Here is a 26,386-nt window from a genome sequence, read left to right as displayed (position 1 = left end):
GACCACTCATCTGTCAGACCCATCACATCGGGGATCATATCCCGAAAGTGGCACTCAATCAGATGATCCTAACAGCTAGAATGGTAGACTTTCATATGAAATGTGAACCGTACATCTTCCCGAGATCCAACTAGTGCAACTTTTTGGAAAGCATCATATGATCATCCAATACCAAGGGTTTTAATTTATTCAAATGAATCATTTTGAATTTGATCATTTGAAGCTTTTCAATTCACAAATGTGGCTCTCAAACCTATGAATGGAGAAATTCAATTACTTAAGAAAGAATTTACTTACACACACGCACACACCAAAAAAAACAAAACAAAAACAAAAAAAAATAAAAATGAAGTGACTCAACAAATCTTGTTGGTCAATAACTACAGACCCACCAATCAAAATTAAAATTTGGTGCAAGTTATGGTAAGGTATAGGAACACTTCACAAAAAATGAATGGCTACTTAAACAAGAAGAAATAAGTGTAGTGACTAGAACAAATCTTATTCGTCAATAACCACTGACCCATCAATCAAAATTTAAAATTTGACATAGATCATGGTAAGGTATAGGAACACTTCACACATGAGAGATAGAGTCATTGGGCTTTCTTAAAAGTTCATTCCTACTATTGTTGTATTGTTGTATATATGGCATATTGTTGTATTATATGGCATAGGAACACTTCACGCATGAGAGAGATATAGTCATTGGGCTTTTTTAAACCCATTCCTACTATTGTTGTATTTTTCGAGCAAGCGCAAGCAACGGGAAGTAGCTTGGCATCCTGGTATGGAGGATCAACTTCAGTAGCTACTTAGATTACTTTGTTCTTTTGAAATTCCATAATGTATCATGTAATAAAACTTGTGCATTCATTGCAAACTATAAATGATGCATGGTAAAGTGGAATTTGTATTTTCCTTCAACCTTACCACTCAGATATACTTGAAGAAAAAATTACAAATCCTCCCCATCAAGCGCTTAGATATGGGACCGAGGCACATGACTGCAGCATTTGTGCCAGGTGCCGGATTCGGGCCGTGACAGACTTGGTACTTAGTGAGATTTGGAGCCAGTCTCAGTTGGAGCAAGACATCATCAACTCAAAACAAGGTCAACATGGTACGATTCAGCATGACTAGACCGAGTGAGTAGTGGAGTCGACTGCTGTTTTTGCTAAAGAAAATAATACTGATGGGCATGAGACGATCCAGCAGGTGAGCTATTCCACGAAGGCTAAGAACCTACTACCCTAGCACCAGGCATAAAGCTATGCATTTGTTTGGTTATTTCTCTCTTCTTCTTTTTCATCAATCTTTTAAAAAAAAAAAAAAACACCACACTAAATTACCTTAAAATATTTAATTGCTTCTTAAAATATAAAATATTGAGTCAAGAGTCTGACTAGGTCGAGTTTTTGAGTTGACATGACCTGGCAAGACATCAACTTGAATCTTTTTTGGCCTCCGCTGGTGCATCCAAGATGGGGCCTGCAAGATGAGCGGTCCAGATGATGTAGCTGGAGTGAGTGCATGCTGCATTTCGGAACATATTTTTTATGCAATAAGCAGCGATCAAGCAATGGATTATTCAAACCCAAGTGAAGACACATCCCAAATTCCAACTTTTATCTGACTATATCATGAAATAGAGTATCTACATACATCTAGACACTCAAAACTCGTCACCGGAAAAAAGAAACCCATAGAAACTTAAATTCTCATGCAACCAGAGAGAAACATACTATGATTTTTAGAACTGCCATTTGCAACTGACCTCACTCTTACAGTTTCACTTCTCTGTCGAAAATCCAGCTGAAAGGGATGGTGGGTCCTTCCTTAGCCCTGCCTTGGGCCCTCTCTTCCAGCCTCCTGATTCTCGGCGCCAAGCTGCATATGTAATCTTGGGCGGCCCGCCCGTCGCCAGAGAGGCCTGTTAGCTTCTCCACATTCCACCTCCCAACAAGGAACTCGAGTATGTCTGCATAATCCCTGGCTGTGTAAATCCCCAGCCGCTGCGCAACAGCTGAGAAATGCTCAAACAGGCTGTCATCCCGGCCATCATACATCAGATGGGCAGGCATCGAGATCTTCTTCTTCATCATGTCGCAGAATGCCAGCACCGTGCCATCAGGGTCAATCTCGAACAGTTTCTCCACAATCTTAGTGTAGGCAGTCTCATGGCGCTTCTCATCTGCAGCAATGATTCCACAGATCTGTGCCAGCTTGATGTCGCCGTGTTCCTTGGCAAGCCTGGCGGTGTTTCCATGGGAAATGAAGGTCGCCCTCTCCTGGAAGGATGTGTAGACAAATCCAAGGTAGGGGCTGTTCTCCGTCCGGGGATCCTGATGGAGCAGACAAGGAAAAACATCAGACCCCAAAAACGAACATAGAAGAAAAGTGTCCACCAAGAAATTAAATATACCAAAAATTATCATATTTTGTAAAATTCATCTCCATACAATGTTTAGGGTGTGTTTTGGTGCACCAAATATAAATTTAATGATATTCACTAAAGATCATTAATTCATGATATTTGTTGCAACCAAACACACCCGTAGAAAACATTATCCATGGCGTTTGAAGAATGAGAAAAAAATTACAATGAGGATTCATATGATATCCTTGACCCAATGATATGTAGAGAAATCCCTTTTCCAAGAAAAGAAATGGATGATTCAGTAATCTCAGGCCCAATGTTTAGTGATCCAGATCATTTATCTGATGGGTTTGACAATGCATTCCCCGATCTTCATCTCTCCTCTGGGATGATCCTAACCCATCAACAGTGATCTGCTAATTGATGATTAGTACACCAGGCTCCAATTTCAACAGAATAGGGCCAAAATTGGATGGCTAGAATCTGCTAATCTAGATGACCATTAGGGCGAAGTCCAACCAAGATTTAGAATCCGGGAATGACCACTGTCTTGTTCCTAGCCACAGGCCCCACTTCTACAAACTGAACATGGTAGGGTACTAGGCACATATCCCGGGATCAAGGAACATATAATTCCTAAGTCGCAGTAAGAATGGCTTCTTGGTGGTAGCCTGAAAAGCTAACGAAAATCTAACCAATAAATCCGATCTCACATCCTGGATCGGAAACAGCAAATACAGCATTCAGTGAGGATCTCACCATTCCTGATCCGATGAGATACTGAATCGTCTTCTCAATTTGTCTCATGTCAACTCTTCCAGACAGGTACAGATATTTGTTGAGCAGATCCCCGTGCCTGTTTTCTTCTGCAGTCCAGGCTCTTGTCCAGATAGCCCAAGATGTGAGGCTTGCACCGGTCTCATCCCGGACACCATCAAGGGTGTTAAGCATTGTCTGGTAAGTAGGGAGAGCTTCCTCCGTGATCATATCTCCGACTAAGCAGACAAAATAATCATCAGGTATCTCCTTGGACCGCTTTCTCAGTTCCTCAACCTCCTCATGAAACCCCTCCGAGGCGGGGTCGGGCAGGAAATCCTGTGGTTGCCAGCACTTCTCAACGGGCTTCAAGTGTACCAAGATGTTCTGCTCTGCCCAATCTTCCAAGGACTTGAAGATCTCGATTTTCTGTGGCGGCATGGAGTGGGTGACCTGGACATGTACCTCGCGAGGGGGGCTGAAGGGCTTCTTGACATTCTCAACCACACTAAATGAAACAGAATGAACCATTCTCAGATGCTTAATATGTTTTAAATGCATGGACCAAGAACCGACATATTTTGGGTCGGATTGTGACAATTCAAAGAAAATTGTGAAAATGGTTAACTTAACAAGTTAGTCAAAAGATTAAGACAAGAGAAACAAAAATGTCCACTTCAATTATAACTTCATGGTCTGGGATGATGTTGGGTTGGGCTTGGGCTGAAAATCCTTGACCCTATCCCAGCCCCAGGTTGGTTTGGCTTGGGTTGAGACCTTGGTCAACTTGACCCAACCCAATCCTGACCTTATATGCAATACATATATATATGACTTATGACTAACATGCATGATATAAATGTAAAATCATGGCCTACAAAGAAAATAGAATTCATGATCGGAACCATACATGTTGTGGACTCTATGCTATATACAGTTTTTTATTGGAACTGATCTAGGGCCCACATGCTAAGTGATTCGATGTCTTTTGAATAGTCTCTCTAAACATTAGTGAGTTTCTTAGCTATTTCTTTAATTTTATTTATTTATTAGTGACTTCTCAAAAAAAAAAATCATTGGTGGTGGTTGTAGACTTTATTTTGCTAGTTAAGGGTACATTCGTGATATTATTTGATGGTTAGAAGTTCGATTTTATATGTTAGTTTACCAGTTCCGAGTGTTAACGCAACCCAAATTGTATTAGGGTTGAGTATTTAATACCTGGGGTTGGGGTTGGTCGGGCAGTGTGGGTTGGGTCTAGGGTTGCTTTGGGCCTTGATCTGACTCCTCTTGAGGTTGGGTTGGGCTTAGGTTAACCCTTGCCCCAAACTGACCCACCCAAGTTGCATCCCTGATAGGGGTGCTAATTTCGAAGTAATTTATTTGTCAGAGATAAAGGATCCAATGTCATTACCTATATCTAAGCTAGTTAGCCAACACCCGATCTCCATTGGTATGGGCACACATGTACAAGGTTGCAAGGAACTTTTATCAAACAACTATTGGACCTGCTATGCTATATGGGGTGAAGTGTCAGGCAATTGAAAATCAAGATGATAATATTGATTGTTGCATAGATGAAAATCTTGAGGTGGGTACAACAAAGACTAGGAATTGTAGAAAGAGAATGTGTGACACCCCGTCACTGTGGTCACATGTGGGCAGGCGCGCATGTGGGCGGACCCCTAAAGGTGGTTGGCAGGCTACTGTATGGCTGGCGAGCTACTGTGCTGGCAGGCTACTGTGCACACAAGTGAAGGGTGAAACCTTGTCCCGCATCGGAAGCGTTGTCTGAATTTGTGATGGTTATATGTGGGGTGAAGTCTTCAATAGTATAACGCGTTTTGGGGGCAACCCCGAGAATAAAGCCGTAAGCCCCATGGGCAAAGCGGACAATATTATACTATTGGGACTAGGCTGTTACAAATGGTATCAGAGCCGAGGATGGCTCTACCCTCGGTGGGGGGATAATGTGACACAATACTGTTGCACATGTGGGCAAACGCTGTGTGGGCGGGGTCTAAGGACCTGGGCTAGCTACCAGTGGTTGGCAAGCTACTGTGTATACAGTGGGGTGGAACGGTGTCCCACATCGAAAGCGCTGTCCGAAATTGTGGTGGTTATATGTGGAGATTCACCCTATAATGTATGAGGCCTTTTGGGGGAGAACCCTGAGAACAAAACCGTGCGGGCGTGAGCCCAGAGCGGACAATATCATACGGTGTAGGTGTGGGCTGTTACAGAATGAGGTCATCTCAGTAGTCCCCCCCAGAAAAAATAAAAATAAAAATTTGTTAATGGCTCCAGTAAGGAAGGGGAAATTGCTTGGGGCTAAAGGGCCTGAAAAGATGATGAAGAGGAAGGCCTAAAAGAACTTGGATTGAGGTGGTCAGAAGGGACATGAAGGCATGTTCAATCAATGACAATAGAACCTTTAATAGGATGATTGCGACTGTTCAAACAAATATATAAGAATGATTAGCGAAACATGATCCATAAAGCCAACCCCAAATAGTTGCAATAGAAAGATATCTTAGCTCATCTGAACTAATATTAATGTGATATTATATTTCAAATTTTTGTTTTGTGCCAGGTTTGCCAATGTCATTATGTGAGATATAACCCCACCCCCAGCTTCGCCTACTATGATATTGGCAACACCCTTCAACCCAATGAAAGTATTCAAAGCACATAGCCATCTGCTAGTCGAGAATATCACATTTAAAGGACAAATTCAAGACCTTTGAACCAACATAGATACTCTTATACGGCACACGGCACACAAGTCATGAACCTGATTGCATTATCTTCAACCAATTTAAAACATATAATATCACAAACAGGAAAGATGGAATAAAAGAAAATAAAGATAATATTTTAAAAAAAAAAAAAAACCATATAGTAGAACAGAAAATTCGCAGATAACTTTTTAAAAAAATTATATCCAAAAAGCAAAAGAATCAACATTGATAAACTTATGTAACAAAGGGACTGTTCTCTGAATGAACAGTTCTCAAGGCCAACTATTGGGTCAAATGGACTCTTATTGCCTTTATTTATTTATATATTTATTGGAGAAAATCTTTGATATTCTGGCAGAATGTGATGGATGGTACGCAGTCAGTCAGAAACTACTCAGAAATTGCACACATGGCATACTAGTCAAACTAAACCGTCAAAACTATCATACCAGACCTGTCACGGTTTGGGCAAACAGCTTCGGCCATGGGTTTTCTCCCCACAAACATGAGTTCGAGTCCCCTCCCCATGGATTACCCGAGCACGTGGTTGGCCGGTGATTGCATGCATCCACAAGGAATAATCTCGCCTTAAAGGGGCAGGGACACCCTGTCCTCATTTTATATATATATATATATATATAAAAGCTTATTTTGATTCTCTGAATATCAGATTGGCAGACAATTATTAGACAGCTAAAAAATGAAAAATATCCAGGAGTCCCATTTCCACGAACGAATGTCCACAAATCAGAGGTTAAGATTGTTCAACCAATCAAATATTGTGGTTGTGACTTTGTGACAGTGGGATGCACAATCAAATCTTGTGATTCCGACTTCGCAACAGTGGGATACACAATCTAGTCAGTTTTATTTTAGTTAATACATTCCATTTGTATAGTTTTGGGTGCCTGCATATCACACGTTGTCATGCGTCATACCCAGCCCGAGTATCATATAACTCTATTTACTGAAAGATAAAGCAGTCAATATATTGTTAAAAGCGAAGAATCTCTACTACAGTACAGCCTTTCAAAGAGAAGAATCTCTACCATACATAACGCCTATAGCCGTGGACATTTTTGTGCTTCACAAAATTGGTTGAGGGTAAATTGGTCATAAAAATGTAGCTTCTTGGCAAGGAAGGGTTGAGATTTTACCGCACAAGGGATGCCTTGGATTCAACATGCTTCCTTTTAATGCACATGGCCAACATGCACACAACTTGTCTTCTATTCCCTACATGTAGCCCACACAAAGAGGACTGTACAATGCAGTGGGGCCCACCACGGTAAAATCCACTCCATCCATCAAGTTAAAATCATTTTTCTTTTTTGTAAGGGTAAAACATTTTTTGAACCATACAAAATATAAGCCAGATTAAAAAATCACATGGGTCACATCAACGGGAACAATGTAAAATTGCTATTCTCTACCTGAGGTTTTTTTTTTTTTTTAATTTATATATCAGGGTGGTTTTTGTATCTCCTCTTCATATTGGTGACTAGACCTGATTAACACGTTTGATGAAAGATACAACATTTATGAAAAATACAGCATTGATGAAAGATGCAGCACATGGTGGTCCACACACAATTCAATGGTCGACATCCCATTCCCATTGTTCCGTGTGGTTTGGGTCATCTGAGTTGTGGATGTAGCTGATTTCCACCTCAGGACCTAACATTGAGTATAGAAGTAGATCAAGGGAGTGGATTTACATTTAAACAATGTGGGCACTGCATCCTTGGGAGTGGTGCGTAAACAAGTGTTGTAGAGGACTGCTCTCTCTCTCTCTCTCTCTCTCTCTCTCTCTCTCTCTCTCTCTCTCTCTCTCTCTCTCTCTCTCTCCATTTTTGCTCTCTATTCCCTCCAAATCTCTCTCCACATACGCCGTACGTGCACTACCCCTAGTTTTTAGGGGGGGCACATGTCCCCAAAAACAAGTGGGTGGAGAGAAGGATATTGGATGGTAACATCATTCAACGAATCCCCCATTTCTAAGGATAGATCCCTTAGACCATCACCCAAATGAAGTGCATTTAGATAGTCTCTCTCCATAACACAAGAAAAACATGCACAAAAGTTACTTTAGATGGGTCCAAAGTGGGGCTTATCTTATTTCATTGGAGGCAACAACACCAATATAGAGGCCGAGAACACCCGTGTAATAGTCCCGTCCTGGTTTTAGATGATGTCCTCGATCCTAACAGCCTGGCAGTACCACAAAAACTGCCATAAAAGTACAGCTTAAGCGCCCTTGAAGGAGGTCACATCCATCGAATGGACCATCGCTCCTAGTCGTCTTATCTATAGTACTAAATGAATCTTCCTTCCAAAGATGGGCTGCCTACATGGAGCCCTCTCCTCTCACCTTTCTATTTTTCTAAATTTTTCCTCATTTTCTTTCTTACTTTTTTGGATTTTTTACCCCAATAGACTTTTCTCTCTCAATAAAAACATCCATCGAATGGACCATCGCCCCTAGTCGTCTTATCTATAGTACTAAATGAATCTTCCTTCCAAAGATGGGCTGCCTACATGGAGCCCTCTCCTCTAACCTTTGTATTTTTCTAAATTTTTCCTCTTTTTCTTTCTTACTTTTTTGGATTTTTTACCCCAATAGACTTTTCTCTCTCAATAAAAACCTCCACACCCCTTGTATCTTCCCCACCTCTTTCTCTAATAATAATTACCATATCCTACTCCCCATGCTTCGACTGTACTATGTACATGAAATATATTCCATTCACCTACAATATTGTGTCAAATCTACTCCATTCATCATGTACACGTCTAAATGTAAGATCCTTCGGGAGGGGGGGCCTTGGACCCCAATGAAACTATGGGGAGGGAACGCTGACCAAAGACGTGTGGGGCCCACCATGGTATGTATCTTCCACCCCAGCAGTTCATTAGGTTGTCGCACTTGAATTAAGGGGCAATACAAAAATCAGCTTGATTCAAATCTAAAGTCCACCACACTACCTGAACTTAATAAGTTTTAGGCATTATTTTACATTGTTCAGTTTTAGATCACATTGTACAATGAACATTATTAGGATCACGTGATGGACAAAGGTGGAAGGCAAGAAAGTAAATAGGACCAATATTCACTAGAGTGCAGGAAAGTAAATAGGATAAGTATTCATGGGAGTGCAAAAAAGTAAGTGCATCAAATTTATGGAATCCCCATAAAACCGTAAAATCCTACGTTTCAAGTTAGGCCTTGGCTAGTGGCTAGCAAGTAAAATCCCCAGTGGAATCGCCAATTCTGTGAAAGCATCTGTGGTGCAAACGAGGCCCTCATCTCTTCGGTTTTCTTCTCTGTTGGTTCAATTGCAATATGATTTGAGTCATATGAGAAAATGCATACAATTTGGAGTCACCACTAGCTAAATGAAGCTTAGAATCTACAAACAGCTAGAAATTGTAGAAACGCTTAATGGTCGAAAACCATGAGATTCTCTCACTCAGGTGACCCCTGCATTTAGTATACGACCATAGATTCCAAATAAGGGCCTCAATGACAAAAAATAATGATAATGATAATAATAAAGGATTAGGCATCCTTTTCTGCCTGCACAATATACGGTCTTTACTTTACAGGATTTTGCAATTTTGGGGGGATTCAACATAATTTCAACATTACTACATCTAGTTGTACTGCATAAAACCCATAAGGGTCGAGGCAAGCAAAAATAGAAAGGCATCTAGCCTTGCTTCACAGAGTTTAAGATTCTAGGCAGACAAATGATGGGGAAAAAAGAAAGTGGATAAGGGAGAATATTGCAGAATAAAATAGAAGAAAACATGAGCAAGTGTCCCAAATGAGCTTGGAATGTGTGGAGCAAAATGCAGTCTGAATCGAGATGTCGGAAGAAAAATGTGAGATCTAACACCCTTTTCTGCAAAATAGATGATTGGATATCCCCAATTTCAACCATACTCTTGGCTTAAGTGGCTTCTTTAGCAAGCTATTTTTCTCTTTATTCTATCTCTTAGGTTAAGCAACACCTCGACATTGTCAGGATATTTTCAAAGTAGTCTGAAACCTTGGACTGACCCTGTACACGTATTGTTTCTTATATTAAAATTCCTTTCGTCTTTTTCTGTATTGCGTCCTTTTTGCCAAAATACTCGTATTTCCCTCGTATACTCCAGAATCCTCTATCACAATATCAAGCAAGTCCCAACGCATCAAGCACTACCACCATCAACACCATCCAAGGGAGATCTCTTCCCCATCCATGCCATCAAGTCCCACTCAAAGTTCACACTGCTCGTCTTACAAGGGCACCATCCTGCTCAGTGCCCCCTTTAGTTTTGGTCCTCCAAGGGAGAGCCCCAGAACCAACATACACTCCAATCATTACCCATTCATGGGCCAATCAGCCATTAGTCCTCCGGGAAAAGGCCTCTAAGCTAGCATATGCTCCAACTTCAACATTCAGTCAATCACGGACCAATGCACCCTTGATCTTCGAAGGAAGGCCTCAGAATCCGCATACACTCTAATCACCAATCAATCATGGTCCGATGCACCATTGGTCCTCAAAGGGAGGGCCCCTAGAGCCAGCATACAGCCAGTCTTGGGCCTATCAACCATTGATCCTCTAGGGGAAGGTCCTTGAACCAATTTGCAATCCAGCTCCAGTCTCCAACAAGTTATGGACCAATCCACCCATGATCCCCTAGGGAAGACCCCCCAACCAACATTTAGTCTGGCTCCCAATTATAATCTACAGCAGTCTAGTCAGCCCCTCTTCCTCCAAGGAAGGGCACCCAAACTGAATTGCCACCCACATACAATGGCCAAGTCCAGATACCCCATCATCCACTGAGTTTTCTTCCAAGCTCGAAGTCCAGATCCCTCCTCGAGTCCCCCACCATGCAGTGAACCCTTGGTGAAGGAGCCCGGTTAGTTACTCCACTTCATTGGCATCCACCTCCTATGGTCCTCAGTCTCCAATTTCACAACCATCGCTGGTTCTCCTGGGGTGGACAATTCCCCCTACAATAACAAAGCAGTTCCTTGGCATTATCCAAAATGTGCTGAGGTGGGCAACATGAACCCAACGGTCGTTGCGTCCGAGAAGATATCCCTAAGGGTGATCCCAAACGACCTTTGGTAGGACTTGCCTCCAAAGTTGAAGTTGCATATGACGCAGTGACCTAGCTTAAAGCAATTCCTAGCCAAATTTTTGTTAAATTACTTTGCACATGACAGACGCTCCGCGAAATATTCGTCAAGACTTTAAATGATGCAATCTCTCAAGAGGCACCACCCAAAATAGTCGTGTACATGATCGGGCAACCCCTACCACCATGAGCTATTACCTTTTCATACTAGGAGTTCCCGCCCGAAGGTCGCGACCACGGGCTTTCATTAACCATAATTGTTCGTCAGAAAGATTGCGAGATCCCACTCATGCTCATTGAGAACAGTTCGAGCTTGAATGTTTGCCCACTGCGGACTGTTAAGTAGTAGGGATGAAACCATTAATGTTTAGGACAAGCGACATGAATGCGGAAACATTTGACCACTCCCAAAGGTTGGTCGACGGAGAGATTGGCATCGAAATTTGGATTGGTCCAGAAACATCGACCATAATGTTTCAAGTCTTGGACACCCCCAACATCGTTCAATCTCCTCCTCAGTTAGCCTCGGCTTTACAAAATCAAGGCCATACCTTCAACTCTTCATAAAAGGGTCAAATATGTTTTCAAAGACAAAGTGCAAACCATTCTAGCTTATCCTGAACAAATCTTCCCTGTGGAAGCAACCAACCTTGGCGAGCCTGACATCCCAGTCATAGACATACAACAGTCTGAAGAGGACATTCCATAACTGAAATTGTCAACTACATTCCAGCCTCGTATCCTATCGGATCAAACTATATCCTCCCTCCTGTCAAGCATCAAATTTCCTATTATCAACTCGAATACCAAGATTTGACAAGAGTATTGATGTTCGAGAAAATCTAGGCACAATAGAACTAGGATATCAGCCAACTCCAAATGAGGATCGAAGGTGACAAGGTCCCAAAAAAGAGCAAGGCCATGGAGATGCAGATGATCTCCCACATGTAATGAAAGAGAGACAAGCATTTTCTCAAAAAGGACGCAATACAGAAAAGGACGGAATGGATTTTAATATAAAATATTATTTTAATATAAGAAAGAGGTATCAAAGCCACCACCAGCCCATGGATGGTCGATGGTGTCATAGGACCTTTTTTATATAAACCATATACCTACATCATCATTACATAATATTTTAATATAAAATATTGTGGTTGCACATAGAAATCCGACAATACCACTAGCCTTGTTATATAATATCTTAATATAAAATACTTCGGACAATACCCCCAGCATGAGAATCTATATAAGCAGCACATCTGCTGCCAAATAAGGGGCGTCTACAAAGGGGGAGTACTAAGAGGCAGACTTGGAGAGTTCAAGAGAGGCAGTATATGTGCAAGGTCAATCTAAGGTTCCGAACTGTTTGAAAAATTCCTGACAATGCTGAAATGTTACCTGCAACACTTTCCTAGGAGAACATATAAAGAAAATAGCTTGTTAAAGAAGCCATTTAAGCCAAGAGTGGAGTTGAAATCGAAGATATTCGACCCTCTATTTTATTAAAAAAAAAGTTGTCTGGTTTCTCCTTTTTCTTCTCACATCTCGATTCATGTTGCATTTTGCATCATGCATTCCAAGTACATCTGCAACACTTTCTCACATATTCTTCGAATTTATTTTGCAGTATTCTCTCTTATCTACTTTTTTTCTTTGCTTTATTTGCCTAAAATCTATTAAGCAAGGCTATGTCATGTAGGAGAATTAACCGCTTGCTCTAAAAGCTCGAACTGATAGAGCATGGCGAATTAATCCTTTTATCTTATAACCCAGGCCCCACATTGCATGGGTTAGGACCTCGCCTAAACCCCCCTCGTGGGGCCCACATCACATGGGTACCGCCTCACACGGGTGGGGCCCGCCTCACACAGTCCGCCCACCCCGAGTGTTCCCCTGCATTCCACAGGCAACCCCACTCAAGCCCAGTGTGAAAATGCCCCTGCATTACTATGTACCTTTTTTATTTTTGCCTGCCCTAACCCTTATGGGTTCCGCGAAGCACGGACAGATGTAGTAATGTTGAAAATTTACCAAAACCCACAGAATCCCTTAAAGGCTTAAAGTAGAGGCTACACATTGTGCAGGCAAAAAAGTGCCCAACCCTTCCTTTTTTGTCATTGAGGACCTTACTTCGAATTTACAGTCGCAGATGCAAGAATCACTTGAGTTGAGGAATCTCACGCTTCTCCGACCCTTAAGTGATTCTATGATTTTTAGATGGTCGTAGATTCTAAACTTTATTTGACTAATGGCAACTCCAAATTGTATACAATATCTCATCTTATTCTAATCATACCCTAACTGCACCAACAGAAAAGAAAGTAGTGGAGGTGAGGCCCTGTTCGCGCCGCGAACGCATTCACAAAGGAATTAGAAGTGAAATCTCTACTAGAAAACCAGTTCCAAACCCTTTAATCCTCATTGGTGCAACCTTGTAAGCTTGCCTAGAGCATAGGGTAGGCCCCTGCTTCATCATTGTAAAGGTTCCTCCGAATAGGCATGTACCAACTATATACTCCCACATCCCAACAATCTAATAGCATTCCTTTATTATCACACCATGAGGGAAAGAAGCTGCATCGAGCCACACATCCTCCCAAAATTGAATCTTTTCGCCTTTGCTAGCGACAAACCGAGAACCTTCTTGACACCTATTGGGATGCACATCTTTTTGTTTACTATAATTAGGGGCATTCTTGTGTTTTTACCTACTAATAAAGGGTAGAGAATGTACAACATGGAAGAGAAGGCTGGTTTTCCCAACTTTCTCATAAATAACACAGTATCGGGCATTGATATCGATGGGTCAGTCTTCTCCTTGACTACATAACTTTATTGTAGACACTGCTGACCCATCATTGGATTGCTGCCAGGGTTTACAGTATCATCTGAAACCAGTAACTATTGTCGGATACGTACTAGTATTGGTCACAGACTATATGTGCGTATCGGCACGAAATGAGGCAATACAAAAGGAAACGGTGGTGAACAATACAATACACCAAAACCAATTTTTAAACTGTGCATACTGCACCACCATTTTTGACATCTGAACCCACCGGTGGCTAACTAGTCACTGCCATTCTGCTTGACAAGATCAGAACCCAGTAACCCCCACCACTGATTGGCCTGTACTTCTTCGGACCATTCAATTCAGCTTCTGCTCGACCTCACCCTACACCAATCCTATTTTGCATGGAGCTATGACTTTCACTAGAAGACATATCTGCCAACTACATGCAAACCCATCGATTTTGCCATCTACATTCGCTGTAATCGCGAATCTATTAGATTGTTTCCGCGTGATGGATTCATTTTAGCATTATACAAATTGGTCATTCATCAAACACCCATCTATGTTCAGGACATGCCACCGCCATCATCATCTCTGGTGGGTTATTTGAACCCACCAACACCACCATCTCTGGATCTGCATTCTGCAGAGATCCCACAGTCTGCAGACATAGTTGTCCCACTCTGAAGGAACAGTAACATTATGTTGGATCTGTCAGACCTGCTGGACCAACAACAAGTTGCGTCACCCTTGCAACTTCTTCAAGGAAGATTATCTTTTTTGTCTGTTCTCCGACTGCATCTCTGGCCAGATTCTGATATTAGCATAACAAGATTATTGTCTGCATGCAAGCAGACCTGAATCCAAGAGCATTCTCATCCCAGATGTGGCATTGTCCATCTTCAGTGATCTGTGTGATTACTAAGCACATCTGACTTTTTGAAATGACCATGGACTCATCATCCTTGAGTCCCATAACTGGTACGCATGATCGAACAAGTTCAGGATCCCTCGCATGGGGAATCCGAGGTTGCAAATCACGATGGTAAAACTGAATGAGGCCAACTGTCTTGAGTGATCTCAACCAACAAGATTGGTAAAACTGAACAAGACAATCTTGAATCGACAAGAGTATGCATCAGTGGTGAATGGAGTTGGGGTACATTACAGGTAAAATTGCTGAAACTGCCTTCACGGACCCATCCTCTAACAATTGGGAAGCTAAGATCAATGGTAATATCTTGTTTATTTGCACTCTATGCAACCAAACATTAGTAGGAGTTATCCTTTTGAGAACGACAAGAAAGATTTGGAAAAAATGTTGTAGGAGCATGTTCGCTGAAGGATGATGTCTAAGGCTGATAAAAGCCCCTAGAGACTAGAATAGGGAGGATAGCAGACTACACAGACAAGCACAACACATTGGCCAAATTCTATAAGGTCCACTTTCAAGGCTAATAAAGTAGTATTCTCTTGGGCTAATAGCTCCATCCTTGTTAGGGATGACAGGTTCCAAGGAGACCCCACATTATCCATAATCCACTCCATGTTATAAAAATAGGCAATAAAACCCATTAAGTCTCCTTTAGTTTCTTCCCAAAAAAGTTTATAGAAGAACTCAAAGGGAAACCAGCAAGGCATGGGGCATCCTCCTACAAATTTGATAAGGTCATGGAGCTCTCTCTTCCAAAGTCAAAATTGCTTCCTTTGGCCTTACCTCCTCTTCTTCAGTAGGCCTCTCCAACCACTCCGCTTCCGCATTGGAAATTCAGTCAAAGAAAGCTTGTTGGAAATTTGGTCAAAGAATAGTTTGCTTGAAATTCAGTCAAAGAATTTATCTTTGGAAGGGTAAATTTAGTCAAAGAATAGTTTGTACAACATCACATGCTTCCAACTTTTAGCCCTAAAGATTTTTTAGTGGAACTCAATTGTAGCTAGCCAAATCTTTGTCTGATATTCTACATGTCTCCTGTCCTCTTCCTCTTGCATTTTGTGTACTTCTAGTTGCATGGATACATCTTTCCACACATTTTAACTTTTTAATATATGAAGGGGGGAGACAAACCCTCCTGGGAGGACAAAATCCAAGTACCATACTGAACACACTGCATGTGTATGATGCTTGATGATCCAAACCAAGTCATCCACTCATCAAGGACAGCCATGAATGGTTTTTAAAATGGCAACAAAATTCACTACAATTCGATCAATAATTGTCCCATAACAATCCATGTCTAGGAGATCCAGCCACTGTGAACATTCTGATTATCATACACACATCCCGCATCTATGGTATGGAACCTAAGAGGCAAGCCCACTTGAACAGGATCTCCTCCCTTGAAAATTTTCTTCTACCAATAAATATTTCAATATTTTTATTATATATTGCAAACATGTCAGATTTCTCACCCTTCATCTCGGTCACCTCATGTCCATCTCAGAATCAAAAGTATCCATTTCCAAGTTAGATATGATCAAACGAGTGACTCCAAACATAAGTTGATCAAAATGAAAACATGAAATAAATCTTGAAGGTTGGCCACCAAACAAACTGAAATAGGATATGGAGACTGAATGAAGAAACAAGAAAAGACAGAGACAAAATAGTACCAAAGATATTAGCATCTACAAAAATAATGAATAATAAATCAACCTGAATTTGGGCCACATCAAAACCAGCTGACTGATAGAGGATCACATCAAACCAGCTGTGACTAATGCTAACTCAAATGCAGAAAATGGAAAATAAAAACGCCCAACTGATTTTCCTATAAAAGATAATTATAGAGAACAAGTTGGCGAATAACAGTGGCTCAACATTCATTACAAAAATATTCAAAATTAGGCAGAAAATTTACAAATAAATTGCTCTAAATAACACATCAAGGCCTTCAACCTTGGATAGTTAACTCCAAGAAACGAAAGTCACCAACCAAAAATCTAATCATCCTCCAAATGGATGAAAACCACATGCATATACGGAAGGAGCACTACAATAATTAGATCACTCAAAGAAAATCCAACCAAATCATCCCAAAATAAAAAAACATAGACCCACACTATACAAACCAATTCTCAGATAGTTGAGAATTACCAACTGAATCAACCCAAGATCAAGAACATGAACCCACGATATACAAAACAATTATCAGTTAGTTGAGATTTAAAAAAGAAATAACAAAAGCCACCGTACATGCAGCACTCGTCCTGGCAAACAGAAAGAACCCACATGATGCATTCCACACACATTTTTTTTTTAATTAAAAAAAATAATTAAAAAAAAAAAAAGGAAAAGCAGAAAATCTACGCATACATCGACTATGCCCGATTAAAGAATTGCTGGTTGAATCAACCCAAAATCAAGTCCAGAAAACCCAAAAATTCCAACAAATTCAAATAGAACCAACATCTACCACTCATCGTCCTCCGTGAAAAGAAACCCCAATACATTTATATTGAAATATAATCACCCGCATGTAAATTGAATCACCCCCTAAAAATCAAAACAGAGAGAGAGAGAGAGAAGTAATTGCTTACGCCCCGCTGAAGTTCAGGCACATGTATTGATCAGAACTATTCCAACTGTGTAGATGAACTTAAGAATAAAAAACTTAAAATTAAAATAAGATTACTGAAATGAACCACATCAAACAACGAATAAGCCCAAAAAATCAAACCCAAATCCCAACACATTGAAGCAAAATTTTAAAAATTCAAAGAAAAACCCAGATCAGTAAACAGCTCTAGAACATGAAAACCCCACAAAATCCAACCAACCATCAATCAATCTAAAAGAAAACAACCCAAATCAGGAAACTACAGTAGGGAGAAAAATGGATCGAGATCTATTTAAGATAATCTTGAAAAGGGACGACGATACAGAGAGAGAGCTCACTTGGAATTGTAGCGAAGGGTAGAAGCCATGAAAACCCTGGAAGCAGGAGAAGAAGAAGAAGAAGAAGTTCTGAGATTGGATGTCGAAGGAAAACCAAAACATGGCACCTTCTGAGATTGAAGCGGGAGAGGGCTCAGCTTCAGAGCCATTTCACTTTGATTTTCAGAGAGAGGGAGAGAGTGGGCGAGAGGAGAAGAGAGTCTGAACTAATAAGAACTCACGCCAGGGAAATAACTCCTCGCTTTTCTTATAAATACTAAAATACCCTCCCTGTGATCAACCGTGAAGGTCTCAGTCCAACCAGTTGAACCAAAAAGATGTAGTCCACTCAGTGGATATATTACAATCTATTAATTTATATTAAATCCAACCTTTCAATAGGTTGGTCCCGTAGATAATATCACGTAATGAAAAAAATTATCTTATATACACGTTTTGGGGGCCACAGTATAGAAACCATTTTATATCCATTGATGATATTAATAATAACTGTGGACCAATGAATCAGTGGATATGCTCTATTTTTTATAAAATAGGATCATGATGATGTTTTAAACCTATTGGACGAATTGGATTTTGTATATAAATGAAAATTACAAGTTAGCTTATGGGTGGAATGTAGCTTACTATACAGGCGGTTGTACTTGAGACCTCTTGTGAATTTATCGTCGATACATTGGCGACATGTACATATCACGTTCCGTCGAGACATTCTCTCCTCCACACGAGTTACGGTAGAGATGACCTCCGCGGGCCCACTGTAACCATTGAATGGCACCGATTTCATCTACTGTTAGGTTCACCTTCTCACCCTGTAGCCCAAAAATTTACTCTTTGGCTGTATTCAAAGGAAAGAGTAAGAATTAATTCAATATTATTTGCTTGTCACAAATATAAATTCCATATTTTATTACATTAGATTACTTTAGGTAATAGATTAAACAATAGCAAATTCACTCTCAAAGTGATGTCACCGAGTTATGTAAGCCCCACTATAATATATGTGTTATATCCATGTCTTTCATCTATTTGGGGATATCATTTTAGGGCATGGGCAAAAGAATGAGTTATATTCAAAGCTCAAGTGAACCCTAGCATAAAAAACAATGTGACCGTGATACCAATTGTTGAAACCTATAGAGGGCCTTTTATGATGTTTATTTAAGGTCAAACCTATTTATAAATTAACACAAAAATAGAACAAGGGAAATGACAAATATCAACTTACCACGAAAAGCTTTTGTAGCCTTCAGAAAGTTTTTAAAGGTAGTTGGGTCTACTTAAGATTTGGATCCAACTTATTCTTTGTCTTATGCCTTAAAATAATCTCTCTAAATTAATAATATAGATACAATACATACATCATAGTAGGGCCCACAAACTATGATGACCTCACTTAGTAGGGAGTCTAGCTACTTTCGCTTTCAGGAGCTAATCTTAGTCGGATGGCTCCACATCATTACTGATGTTGAGAACAATGCTGCATTAAAAGCAGTGTGTGATGATGTGATTTAATCATATTGCAATTGTCTATTGTTGAGTTATACATCTAATGAATAAATTAAATAGCATATACATTAGATCTTTATTGTAACAACCCAAAATTTTAGGTGCGAGTTTACTTATACATAAAGATATATGATTACACATGTTTAACTCTATACTTGTAGATTCATTAATATTTATGTGGTTTAACCTGAATCTAACCATAAAGAGCATTTTTCAACGATTGATTAATAGGATAAACCCCTGAATACCTTAGAATTCTCACCCGTTCATTAAACCGACCGTTAAATCAATTATTTATCACTAGATGAGGATATTTAACCGACCGCTTTGAATTTAGTGCACTTGATCAAAGTAAAGTAACTACTAGATTTTCGTATCTACTCGTATACACATCAAATTAACAATTTGATTCGTTCATCTTATTTGTCAATTATAAATATGCTTAATTTACCATTAAAATCATGATCTACACATTTTACACCTGTGAACCCAATAGCTTAAATCTAACATTATACGTTTCTAACATAGTTCGCATCCAAAAACTACTTTATGCGTATCCATTTATAAAAATGATCATACAATAACCCATAAATATGATTAACATTTTAACCATCTACTTATTTAAAATTTAGACCATCAATTGGTCATCCATCATAGTCCGATCTGCCAACTGGGTCATCCAAATGTCTAAATAAACCATTCATTAAGGAGATCATAGCGTATACATCAAAACTATCGGTTAATTTTTACATAGGATGTCGTTAAACATTGTTTTGAGTTACAAATAGGCCTGAGCCATTAAATAGGCATCTCGGTCATCCTTAAGAGATCAAGTTCCAAATTTAGTCTGTTTATAGATCACACAAAATGAAGGATCATACTAAAATTTCACCTTATTTGGACGGTACAATTAAAAGATATGCAAGACCAAAGTTTTATATGAAAAATGAGGATGTGAGGGGGTCATTCTCTCGGCTCTCCAAGTATAGAGAGACTTTTGTTTAAAAAAAAAAATGAAAACCACTCTCTACGTGCATCCACACCATATGGTATGTGGCTTACTTAAAATTCAAATCTATCTTATATTCGGGCCAATGGCCCAACATAATATAACAAAACTGATGAATTAAGTGGATTTTGGTCCACATCGGTGTAGGCCCCACATCTAAAAAAACAGAGAAAGAAAAATGAGGAGAACGTTCGTAATAGGAGAGGGCTCCACTATTTCATACACATACGTCACCTAATGTTTCCATCCTCCACACATGTGCACACACATGTGCAAAGTACAATGGTAAAAAAAATAAAATATAAATAAATATAATATATACTAAAATAAAATAAGAATAATAATAATAATAAGGAGAGAAGTTTCAATAATAGTTCTTCTTACTCATGGTTTATAATCAAGCGGGCCACTCGAGTATTACTTATCCTTTATTTTTGGACCCGTATACTAACATGAAAAGGCAAAGTGAACAGGCGAAATGGATTTCTCATAACATGTTAGTGAATGTCATCAATTGAAAGGCACATGTATGCATGAAAGAATTCATTTGAAACAATTCCCTAAAATTTAGTTTTATCCAATACAAACAAAGTTTGAAACGGAATCTGCCTATTTTCCCTCCCTATTCAAGATAAACTCTCCTTTATCTTTGGGAGATATTCCTGTTGTTTAATTTGAGTCATTCATTAGTTAATCATTACTGTCTATTTGGTTAAACTCATCCATTAAATCTCAACCGTACATATGAAATGTTTTCCATTATCTCTGGACCCTAATTAAATCAAAATACATTCTTAGGTAGTCTTTACGTATGTTTTTTTTAGTTGGTGGGTTGTTACGAGCGAGAACTTGGAAGAGTTGAATCATAACCACTCGATATCATCAAATCCATGCCATATCTTTGGTTGTTAATGAAACTTCCAGAATTGGATCTGAAGATTTATAAAAAACCACCCTTTTTCAAAATGCTTCTTAACGGAAAGACGAGAGAAATGAGGAAACTTTAAGTCGCCTTTGATACAGGTTAATGATGGATATTTAATTTTATTTTCTCGTAATTTAAAATTATTCTTTAAGATTCATGCAATGAATGAGTTGGATTGACCACATGTTCATCGCATCGGCCTATTGATACATATGATGAAAATAATAAATCTTAAGCGAAATCTCTTCCTATAAAAATTAGCGTGGGATCGCCTAGTTTAATTAGATTAGATCCATGTTTACCATATGATTTCTAAGGCTAAGATATATCAAGGCCTCAGATTCTCGATTGATCAGACTATTGGATGGGCAACATCGATCTGAATAAATGATAAATAATAAATCATACATTTTGTTCATTATGTGTAATTGTAAGATTAAAGAAAATTCTTATTTATGTGATTTTAGGAAGTCCTAATTTAATTCAAACCGTTGATTCACGGAATCATCTCCACCACATCAAGGTGAGTGATCCCGATGTGTTTCTCATCCATCAAGTTAAAATAGATAGATTGTTTGATAAGTTGTATTATTATCCTGATCTAATTGTCATGATTTAATTGACATAATTTAATTGTCATGATTTAATTGTCATATACTCTTAGTTAATTTAAAGGACTATGATTTTTGTATTATTAATGATATGATTTGATTAAGATGTTAAACTATGTTGATTCAAATGTAATAAATAGTTTATGCAATACATGATTCATGATTACTTGGTGCATCTATCAATTATATGCACAACACGTGCTGGATTCTAGGGGACCTCCCTGGATGGTATATCTTGGTAGAATCGTTACCAAAAGCCCATTATACTAGTGGAAGCCTACTTAAGGAGTTAATGTGGGTCTTGCCTATGCCTACCAGATGGTAGAAGCTTGCCAAGGGGCAGATGCGGGTTGACGGTTTCCAACTCAAACAAGTGGACGGATTCCCACTTGATGCATTATTGTATTACATTTGTATTTTTTTGTGTATGATTATTGAACATTCTATTATAATTTGATATAAAGAACCATATCGGGAATTCTCATTAGGCCTAGGCAGCTTATCCTTTTTATTGATGGAAAAACCGTACAGATGTAAATGAGGGTGAGCCGGTGGCTCGAGAATAGGAATATATGCTTGAGCCGAAAATGACTTAAAGGACACGTGACTCTACTTAACAGAGGAAGAAGTTGCTGCTTTAGACTAATCATGATATTTTTACTTTAATTATATTCGTTTTTCTTAAATTGTTAATCAATTCTTTTAAATTGTTGGACATACTTATTTCACTCATAAGAACTCGAAAGGGACGGTTCTTAGCTATGTTTATGATTGATTATTAGAATAAATTATCATTTTTTATTTTTTTTTGAGATGTTGTTGACTATGAATGGAATGTATATCTATGGTAAAGCTACTAAGTAGATAAATAATTATATAATTGAATGAAATTAGTACACTCAATGTACGTATCATGGGCCGAAACTCAGGTTTGAGGGCGCACACTCTGTACTCGAATTTCGGAGCGTGACACTTACTCTTGCTTTGGTGGTAGACTCTTGGGAGTGTCAACACCGGTCAAGGGTTTAAGTACCCGTAGGTGATGAAATCCCACTTTGGCGAGGTGTGTGGGGGTGTGTGTGCATATGTAAAAAAAAATTTAGCATACACAATATAATGCATAACATGATACATCTCATGCCACGTAGCGTGCACTATCATGGTGGGGCCAACGATGGCCATCTGTAACATAACTTACAGCAGAGTCGATATTGTGTGATCATTTCCTTTCCAATAGAGTTGAGATGGTTTCCATTGCAGATGTTTATAACCATCAGATTGCTGTGATTTTCACATAGTAGTAGATGAAAAGTGAAATGAACCTAACGGACGGTCCAGATAGGTAATGCAGATTCTGTGGAGTCAGTACAAGTAGGTGCATGGAAAGGGTTACATCCACATGAACCCACCGGATCACTTGACGCTGTTCATTCAGACGATATTTCGGGAGAAATAAAGACAAACCTCATTTTTTTCGTCTCTGTGTAATTTCCACTGCAAAGTTGGGCAAAATCGGAAGTTGTATTGTCCAACATGCGGGTTATTGGAGACGGCAAGATCTCTGAAAACAAAGGTGATGTGAGATTGCAGACGTCGTGTCATCTGTGGATGCTTGCTCAAATACATCCCGACGTACTGTGAGTCATTTCCAACCATCCAAACCGTTAAATGACGATCCTCACGTTATATGGTCGAAACTCAAGAAATACAAGCCCTTAATTAAATTATTTCAACGATTTGATAATTGGGCTCTTGTGATTTGAACGTGAATGATCACCGTAAATTTTATATAATCAAAAGGTTAAATTCCAATACGTGAATTTTTTTGGACATCCCCATACAAGTAGCACCATATCAAATAAACGGCTTGGATTATTGAAATCGATTCAAATCCAACGGCTAGATTCCCAACGTATCTTATTTCAATACATCTCGACGTGGTATTTCTGTCATTTTGCAATCGTGCGGTTGAAAGCTGCCGAGGCGGATATTCCACCTGGCAGTTCCATCTTGCATGGACGCCACCCTTCAGCGAAACTTCGTTTGGTCCTTCGTTTCGTACAACCGGTAGAATTGGAATGTGGTGGACCACCATCTCATTTCGGTACATAAACGAAGGGTTATGAAGTGATCTGGACTGTGAATCTAGTCGGTCCTCTCATAGATTTCCTGTTTTTAAAAATTCACCAGTTAGATGATAGGAGATATCATTTTCATTGATTTTTTTCTACTTAAAGGTCACTGATTAAACGGATAGGATTTCTCAATATGTTAGCTTCTGCTAAATGGACGGCAGATGGATCGACCATGTTCGGGTTCTACTGGACGCGCGAGCTTCCTGTAGCGGAAACTGTGGGGCCCACCGTGATGTGGGTGACATCCAATCCGTCCATCAGTTTTTTCAGCCCACGTTAGGATATGAGCCTAAAAATGGGGTAGATCCAAATTAAGATGGGCCATATCAGGATGATATTTTTGTTCTTTATTCATCCCGGTGGAAATAACATCATGAAACGGTCTGGATTGGGGGATGGAAATTACAGTCACCCCACACGAAGGTTTCAATGGTGGGCGATGAATGCCCACCGTGTCCTGGTAGTGGGACCCACGGCACTTCCCTTGTAGCTGGGATTAAGTGATGGACGGACATCGTAGTGGGCCCCACGGAACTTCCCTTGTAGCTGGGATTACCGGAAAGTCGCGTCCGGTTGTACCGGCTCTACCGTCCTAGCAAATGGAGAAATTTCCAACTATACAAACAATATATGGCCCGCAACCTTTTTAAGCCCACTTGCTTTTTACCTTCCAAGAATAATCCCCAGCTTTACGGCCCCATTTCTCAGGTCGAAAATGCCCCTGCTTTCCTTCCTAAGGCGGATCGCCTGGTGCTCGAAGACGAGCGCTTACGCTCCTCGAACTCCGAGTTGTACGAACGGTTCAAAAGATATCAAAGTTACCTTGGACCCACAGTTATGTATTTATTATATCCACAGCGTTCATCCATATTTCGAGATCATTTCGGAGCATTATCAAAAAAAAAAAAAAAAAAATCATACCCAAAGATCAACTGGACCACACCACAACGAGCAGCGGGAAATTTGATTTTTACCGTTAAAATTTTTGTACGGCCTATCATAACATATATTTTCCATCCCATCTATTCATAAGGTCACAAAGACCTCGATGAAGAGGAAAAACAAATTTCATAATGATCAAAAACTTATGTGACCCATGAAAGGATTTCAATGGTAGAGGTTCAATCCTCCACTGCCTTTTACGGTGTGGTCCACTTGATAGCTAGATCTGACTTGTTTTCGTCTCAAGCCTTAATACTAGTTTGCCAAATAGATGGACAGTTTGGATATAACACATAAAGCATAATGGGACTCATAAACAGCGATAGCATTACAACGGAGGAAAAAAAAAAAAAAAACCAGCCTGACCTTAACCCAGTCGACCCGACTCGCTGTCCCATTGACCCAGTCGGCCCCAAGTTAACCCTAACTCGTTATTCCACCTTTGTACCTCTTTTTTTTAAAAAAAAAATTTATTTTTACAAGGAGAACTTTTTCTCTCCTACATTTTTCTCTAATACATATTTATATAAATCCGTATATATAAGCATATAAAAAAAAATTTCTCTCTTTTTATTCATTTCATTCTTTATTCATTTAATGAACATATCTCTTAAACTAGAATGAGTGACTGGACGTACCATATAGGATTTGGGAGTAGGAGATGCTACTTTAGCTAACCAGCCTACTTATTTTCCAAGATTCTATCAGGTCGATGGTTAAAAATTCATTTCATTCACTTCGTGGCCAATTTCAATTAGTTTGTGGTCAATTTCATTTATTTCATTTCATGTTCAATTCCATGCATTTCACAGTCAATTCCCTTCACTTTCACGGTCAATTCGCTTCACTTCACGATCAATTCCATTCATTTCACGTTCAATTCCCTTCACTTCACGGCCAATTCCATACATTTCACGGTCAATTCCCTTCACTTCACAGTCAATTCGCTTCACTTCACGGTTATTTTCATGCATTTCACGGTCATTCCCGTCGATTCCGTGTTGATTCACAGTCATTTCCATGCATTTCATGGTCAATTCCCTTCACTTCACGATCATTTCCACGCATTTGACGGTCAATTCGCTTCACTTCACGGTCTTTTTCATGCATTTCACGGTCATTCCCGTCGATTCCGTGTTGATTCATGGTCATTTTCATGCATTTTACGGTCAATTCCCTTCACTTAACAGTCATTTCTACGCATTTCACGGTCAATTCATTTCACTTCACAGTCATTTCCATGCATTTCACAATCATTCCCGGTGATTCCGTGTTGATTCACGGTCATTTCCATGCATTTCAGGGTCAATTCCCTTCACGGTCAATTCCCTTCACTTCATGGTCAATTCGCTTCACTTCACGGTCATTTCCATGCATTTCACGGTCATTCCCGGTGATTTCGTGTTGATTCACGGTCATTTCCATGCATTTCACGGTCAATTCCCTTCACTTCCTGGTCATTTCCACGCATTTCACGGTCAATTCGCTTCACTTCACGGTCATTTCCATGCATTTCACAGTCATTCCAGGCGATTCCGTGTTGATTC

At 39.6% G+C, this 26,386-nt stretch overlaps 1 protein-coding gene across 1 annotated transcript; it reads right to left on the bottom strand.

Annotated features, from left to right (window-relative positions):
* Positions 1 to 1,602: 1,602 nt before the first annotated feature.
* LOC131240191 (stearoyl-[acyl-carrier-protein] 9-desaturase, chloroplastic) lies at positions 1,603 to 17,934 on the bottom strand. The gene is made up of 3 exons (XM_058238303.1): positions 17,709 to 17,934; positions 3,140 to 3,644; positions 1,603 to 2,345 (listed from the first exon to the last, which is right to left on the bottom strand). Exons 1-3 carry the CDS (start codon positions 17,855 to 17,857, stop codon positions 1,785 to 1,787), a joined length of 1,215 nt encoding a protein of 404 aa, XP_058094286.1. The 5' UTR covers positions 17,858 to 17,934; the 3' UTR covers positions 1,603 to 1,784.
* Positions 17,935 to 26,386: the final 8,452 nt, after the last annotated feature.

Source organism: Magnolia sinica, chromosome 3 (genome assembly GCF_029962835.1).
Source record: "Magnolia sinica isolate HGM2019 chromosome 3, MsV1, whole genome shotgun sequence".
Lineage (NCBI taxonomy): Eukaryota > Viridiplantae > Streptophyta > Magnoliopsida > Magnoliales > Magnoliaceae > Magnolia > Magnolia sinica.
The sequence above is the reverse complement of the archived record's forward strand: the minus strand, read 5'-3'. Positions and strand labels throughout refer to the sequence as shown.

Coding starts and splice junctions, on each gene's coding strand:
- LOC131240191 (XM_058238303.1), bottom strand. CDS start 17,857: ATGGCTCTGAAGCTGAGCCCTCTCCCGCTTCAATCTCAGAAGGTGCCA. Junction 3,645..17,708: donor ACCCTTCGCTACAATTCCAA/GTGAGCTCTCTC, acceptor TGTTTCATTTAG/TGTGGTTGAGAATGTCAAGA. Junction 2,346..3,139: donor ATCTCATCGGATCAGGAATG/GTGAGATCCTCA, acceptor CTGCTCCATCAG/GATCCCCGGACGGAGAACAG.